The 7,129-nt window shown below is 27.3% G+C and overlaps 1 protein-coding gene across 1 annotated transcript in view; it reads right to left on the reverse strand.

Annotated features, from left to right (window-relative positions):
• The window catches only part of LOC129984399 (nuclear pore complex protein Nup205-like), a 47,382-nt gene extending 41,870 nt beyond the window's left edge, over nt 1-5,512 (reverse strand). Inside the window, exons 1-4 of the mRNA XM_056094277.1 lie at nt 5,405-5,512; nt 3,273-3,418; nt 2,809-2,980; nt 1,715-1,933 (exon numbers count right to left, since the gene is read on the reverse strand). Of these exons, the coding sequence (XP_055950252.1) occupies nt 1,715-1,933; nt 2,809-2,980; nt 3,273-3,418; nt 5,405-5,435 (568 nt within the window). The 5' untranslated portion in view covers nt 5,436-5,512. The remainder of the gene's footprint in view (nt 1-1,714; nt 1,934-2,808; nt 2,981-3,272; nt 3,419-5,404) is intronic.
• Nucleotides 5,513-7,129: the final 1,617 nt, after the last annotated feature.

Consider the following 7,129-nt stretch of genomic DNA (forward strand, 5'->3'; position numbering starts at 1 on the left):
TTTTATATTTTTTTAACAATTTTTTGAAGCAAGAATTTTTATATTATTCATTACTTGATTGAGTAGAAGTTGCATAAAACTAAATTTAACCTGTTAAAATATAAACATTCACATAAATTTAAAATAAAATTTATGTGATTTAAAATAAAATTAAATTTTCCATTTAAATTCAGATTGCAAATATGAATAAAGATTTAAAGCATTTTGTTGGAAATATTTAGTATATAATATAAATCACTACGCAAAAAAAAAAAAGTGGATTACCACTAAAAAAATTGAATGGGAGGACCATTAAATATGTTATGATACATCAAAATATAGAGAAATAATATTAAAGAACCACAGAAACAAACGTTAATAAACATTTTCTTAAATTAATGTTATTTTTTTCACTATTAAGTAAATGCGCAGGAAAAAAAGTACACAGAGAATGTTATGTTCCAATCATATATTTTATAGCAAGCAAATTTTCAAATTGTAAACTGGAGATTTGCACTTGATAAAAGTTTTTCTTCAGTTCTGTCACAATTAGTATTTTACCATTTCAATACAAGAAGGTAAAGCAATATAAGCACTACTGTATGACAACGGATTGTAAAACCCTCCGCACTATTGTGCATGCATTAGGATGGGTTTAATTCAACAAAATAGTGGTGAGAGGAAAGTTGAAAGGAGGAGATGTTTACATTCAACAATGAAGACTTGTGGTGTTATGAGACATAAACATTACAGATAATTAGTAATACAAAAGGAAAAAGAAACTAATGCACAGTAAAATATTTCAGTGCAATTTTTATTTAATATAAGGGACATAAACATTAAATTATGAAAAAAAAAAATCTGTTCTTAAAATTTGGTAATTACTTTTTTATAAAATAATAATGATCTTCTTTATATTAAAATGTTTCATTTTTATACGTTATTAAATTTTTTCAAGAATATTTGAATTCCCCGTTTACAGCTTCTTGATCACAATATTTAATGATATTATATAAAATTTTCTTCGTACCATTCTTGTAAGGTTTTTTATCACTTTTGGCTACACAAATCAATATTAAATTTTGAGTTAAAATAAAATGCTGTCAGAAATAACACAACACTCACATACACATGAAAAAAAAATTGAACTAAAAAGTATCTAATGGAGGAAATCCAAGGTCGAAGGTGAATACCCGATATGCTCTTATTGTTCCGCGTCTACCTCCTTAATGAGATGGAATCGTCAAAATGTAGTCATCTCAGAATCCATTGATAAACAGTAGTTAAATAGCAATCAAGCAAGTTTTTGGCCTTTCTCCACGATAACTTCCAAAAATAGTTTTTATAGCAATATGATGGACATGGAACTTACTCGATTAGAAAGGTTTAAGCATGAAATAAAGAGAAAATGTTTAAGGCTATTAAAATAACAAGGCTGTATTGTCTGCCATAATCTGATAACATTATTTTATTGAGGGAGTCACAAACATCAAAGATTTTCTTAAAATTAAATACAATCACTATTCCTGGCAAACCAGCTAATTATAAAAAGGGGGTAATATAGAATACAATAAAAATATATTTATAATTTTTGAGTAAATTTTAAATTAAAGTAATTATTTGAATTTGAATACATATTTCATTTTATATTCTGAAGAAAAGCAAATTATCCAATAATAATTTAATATCAAATGAAATAAGTTTATATACAAAAGTAAATGTCTGTAATGCATACCAATAATTTTTGTAACAATTCCTTCTTCCTTGAGTTGGTCAGTGTATTTCATAATAATTGCTGATAGTTCAGAACTGATTCCTAAAGTCCAAGTTCGACCTTCTCGAGCTTGCACCAGAAGCTGAAGAGCATTCACCAAATTCCGACGGCCATCATAGTAGAGTAGCATGGCAACCAATCCTCGAGTCAAACCAGGGAAACGAGGTTGTTGTTGCTGACCTTGAAAAGATCATTTCATTCAACATTCCAGTAAATAAGTTTTAAACATAATGAGACAACAAACAAAACAGAAATATACATCCTTTTTATAATATTACATAAATAATAGCACTGAACAAGAGTGATTTAAATTTTTTTAAAGTAAAACAATAACATAAAGTTTTTTGAATGTATAGAATGGCAAATAAGCTACTGTATAAAGAAAAAATAAATGTTCTTAAAGACAATATAGCTTCTTATAATAATATTCTAGAATGATAATATTTTAGACATGTTCTTTTATCTTCCTTTTATTTTTAAAATTTGCTCTTAATCTTATAGTAACAATAACAAGTATAAAAAAAAATTCAAGACTATATATAAAAATTAATATATCATTGCACAGTATGGAAAATAAATCCAACATAAAAATACAGTAAAATAATAAACATAAAAAGTAGTGTAGTAAATAAAGTGTTCAAAAAACACTTTTTAAAATTTATTGAAATTAAAGGAGGAAAAAATGCTTAAAAGTAAAATTAGTATCTAGAAAACCCCTTTTTTTTAATTAAAACTGGCATAAAAATTATTTTTCTGATATAATGTACTCTGAAATTATTGGGAAAAAATTGCAATTCTGACTGATTTTTAATTAAAAATCTATTTAAAAAAAAAAATTTAACCTTTTCATGGTAAACATCTATTGAAAAAAAATTAGACTTTTTATTTTTTTTTTTCAAAATACAAGTTAAAACTTACAGACAATATACAAGGATATAAACATTATATCATTTGCAGATAATGGTCACAGAAATAAAAGTGATTTAATTCATAAATAATATAAGATTCATTCAAATGCATTTTAATTAAAGAGAACTTTTAAGATATCTCGTTACCTGATATTAAAAGTTCTAAAGATGTCAATTCATTTAGGTCAAACATATCACTTATAATAAGAGCTTCATCTATAAGTGATTGCGGCAAAATCTGAAGACCTGTTCGGCCAACAACAGCAATACCAGTAGTTGAGGCTTGCTTAACAGCATCTCTATGTATTGGACTCCTTGGCTAGATTTGAAAAAAAAAAAAAAAAAAAGAAAAGAAAAAAAAAAAAAAAAAGAAATATATAAGAAAATGCACAACTGCTTTTGAAATATTAATGTAGAAAAATATTATACATAATGTTGCAAATAGAAGAACTTATAAATGATTATAATTTTCTTGTTTTATTTTTAAAAATTTATTATTTATACTTAAAAACAATACTGAAACTTAGCATTTGAGAAGGGATGGGGTCGAATCAGAGTAAGAAATATATATATATATGCTCAGAAGAAAAGTAAAAGCTATTTTCACTTACAGGATTTCTTAGCAAGCATATAAAATCAGGTTTATGTCTCTTCAATGCAACTTCCAAATCTTGCACAGCAGAAGAATCTTTTCGGCCAATAGCATTATAAATAACATTGAATAATTCTTTATAAGGTGCCCAAAGTGTGCTATCATCTAGAAGAGTAAAAGATGTTATAGAGCTCATCATGAAAATGTAAAAATGCCCTTAAAAAATATCATAACTAAATGCAAATTAACATAGATGTTTTAAATTAACTTTCATTAATATTTTTAAGATTTGTTATAATTTAAAATAATTTTTAAATTATAATAAGCTTTCATAACCTTGAATATTCTAATTTGTTCACATCTTTGCTTAAATATACACTTACATTTTTTTTTTTTTTTTTTTTTCAAATTAGGAAGGAAAAAAATTAGCAAATAATTCAATTCATTATATTTAATTCAATACACAAAGAAAAATGGATTTTATTTTTTGTAATTACTTACTATGAATTGAAACCAATTACAATTCTCAGTAGTATATTTTATTATTAATGATAAAATTTTCAATTTGAAAAAAAAAAAAATCTGGATATTACACATTTATGTTTGCTTAATACACTACTTTAACTATAGATTCAATCACTCTATAGTTGATATCTAGATTCTTATATATTCATGTTTTTCAGAAAATTGTATAACTTTAAATTTTTGCCTGAGAAAAAATTGTAAATTTCATTAGATATTAATTTAAATAAATTATTTTTAAAATGAGCTTTTTGATGCATTTCATAGTGTGTTTTTTTTTAAATATTGAAAAGCTGTTATTCATATAAACTCATTAAAATGCTTTTGATTTGAATTACAAATAGGTATTTATCAAAAAATTTTCAAGCAATTTTAAAATTACAGAAGTAATATATTTAATTAAAGTAAGTAATATATTTAAATTTGGAAATTCTGAATACAGAAATTCTTTTTCAAAAGCTCCTTCAGATGACTGATATAACTTTGAAATATTGTATACACCTTGATTTATGCTATGGTCATTCAAAAATAAAGTTTGACAGATAAGGAGAATCCACATATTTAACAAAGATCAGATCTCACTAAAAAATACATCTCTGGATATAACGAGTATGGCAATAATTGATATAGTCAGGATTAGACATATTTGTTAATGATATCTCCAATATGGAAAGAAACATTAGTAAATTAATAGCAGGTTTGATAGCTTTGTATCTCAAATAATTCTTTTCTAATCTCAAATGAAAAGAAAAGAGAAATACACATAAATGAATAATAGAAAAATCATTATCAATCAGATTACAGCATAAAGGTATGATTCTGTTATTCAAAAGATGAATTTATGCAATAAAGTGAAGTGGAAACTGTAAAAACTAATTTTCTCTTATATAGAAAAAGAGCCATTTATAAATCATTATCAGGGATCTCCCTCTCCCCAAAAAAACAATATATAATTTTTATTTCTAATCAACAATATAAAAAATTCAAAGAAATATGTCTAGATATTTCATAAATAACATCCAAAATTTAGAAATCAGGTAATTTTAAAATATCCGGTCTGTAAAATGTTCATATAACTTATGCAAATCATTTATAAATGCAACTATACATGCTTCATAGAATGTAATGCAATAAATATCATATATATTTATGTTTTTAAACATATTTCGCTGCATACCAATGACTTCAGATGTTGAGACCTTAAAACGTTTGATTTCTCCATAATTATTTAATTCTATATTTGACAAGATTTCTAATGTTTACAAGAATTTCTACAAATACAGACTTGCAATCATCATATTGATTTTAAATTTTGTGTATTATACTAATTTTGCAAAAATGTTGGTGTAGACGATACAAACAATAATATACCGTTGAGTTTGAACCGGCATAATCAACTGATAAATATTTTTCAAATAATCTAATCTCATATAAATCTGATTCTCAAGCATAAAGCTAATTTTAAATAGCAGGCATTCTTTAAAAGCTAAATATAAAACTGAATGTCGAGTAATAATATATCTATCAGTTCTATTTTTATAGCTTAGAACAGCTTTGTGGTTGAATGAGCTATACACTTTGAAAGGACATTTCTGTTTAGTCCTGAAAGTTTAATGTCATTACACTTACTCAAATTTAGCACAACAGGTTCCGAATTCATGGTTTATCAATTGTAAAAAAAATATATGAACATTAATTTTCAAATCTCATAATAAATATTTACCGCCATGCGTTCGCACAAAACTAAAGATGAAAGTTACAGTTATAATATTTGACACATCTTTAAATATTAACGCCTAGAGGTTTGAGAATTTAATTGCCCATGAGACCAAACATAAATTAGAATTAGATGGGAGATGCTAAAAAGAGATATTCTGTTCTTAATCAATTAGTCTTCATTAAGTAGAAGTTTTCTAGTATCATCCAGCCTCCAGTATAATGCTTTATCAAAATTTCTCCATTCAGTTGGAAGTTATTCATGCACAAATGTTTCCCCCCCCCCTTTCATTATGGCTACTTTGAAATACCAAATTTGTGAATACTTTTTTTATAGATTTTTATGTTTATGTAAAACGCGAGCCTATCTCGGAAGAAAAACTTTTATTATAGCTCCTTTCAGCATTATGTATTTTCAATGTATATCAAAGCCATTAGTTAATTACAATTTTTAACCAGTGGTAGTGATCTCTACAAAAGTTTCTAGCATACTCTCTCATAAAGGTGTTATCCTAGAGAGCGCCTTACACGGCATTGACATACAATAGTTACTAAATATTAACCTTTGGCGTGAAGCTGAGGGCCGCAGTGGCCTGTTGGTAAGGTCTCTGATTTGAAACCGTAGAATTTCTGGTTCGGGTGCTAATTCCACCGAAGAGCAGTCATGCAAGCTAGTCGGATGGACGTTTAAACCGTCAAGGTCAAGCGTGCTCCCCCTGGTGTGGTATGGGAGTTTGGTGAGGGGCTAACAGCTCAGGTGTTGTCCTCGTCGTTTGACAGTGGTTCAGAATTACGAAATACATCTCAAATCAGACCTATTGTTGCTTTAAAACAGAACTAAGCTTGGCGTGAAGCTAGCATTTTTATGAAACTATCATGTAATCCTTAGCGAGTTTTTAACTATTAACCCCTGACAAACGGTTAATAGAACTCAAAAATCAAATTTGTGTTTTAGACGCGTTTATCCCAATCGATTAAAACACAAATTTGATACAGTACAACATTTGTAATCACAAAATCAGATGCCAAATTCGATGTATTTAAGTCATTTTATATTTGAGTTATCCCGTTTACGTGTTTCTGAAAGCACAAACACAGAAGGTCGGTCAACCCTTTAACGGGTTTCGCTTAAAATTTAATAGATGCTTACATTTTAGATTTTAATTCTGTGTACCGAATTTTATCTACCTAGCCCTTTTCGCTTTGTAGTTATCATTTAAACTTGTGGCGAATTGAATTAAGCGAGGATAGAACCTGAGACTTTGTGGTTCGCAGCCGAGTAACATGACCACAATACAAAAGCAATTGGCCATGTAGCGTAGCTGTTAGCTGGCTTATAAGCTTTCACCACAAACTTATATTCGGCACCCAGACAGACAGATATTTGAACAGGTTTTGTTTAAAATTTGGTGTTAAACCTTATACAAATTTCATCCGTCTAACACAAAGGGTTTTTGAGTTATCTTTGTAGCAAACAGAAACACGGGCAAACAGACAGAAAACTAATTTTCAGAAAAAGCCTTTTTCGAACTCAGTGAGGTTTGAAACGAGGGCTCTCGAATTCGAATTTTTTGATGATTTTAATACTTTATCAATATTACGTATGGGAGAAAAAAAAAAGTAGCTAGTATTAGCAAT

This window comes from Argiope bruennichi, chromosome 9, assembly GCF_947563725.1.
Source record: "Argiope bruennichi chromosome 9, qqArgBrue1.1, whole genome shotgun sequence".
Classification (NCBI taxonomy): domain Eukaryota; kingdom Metazoa; phylum Arthropoda; class Arachnida; order Araneae; family Araneidae; genus Argiope; species Argiope bruennichi.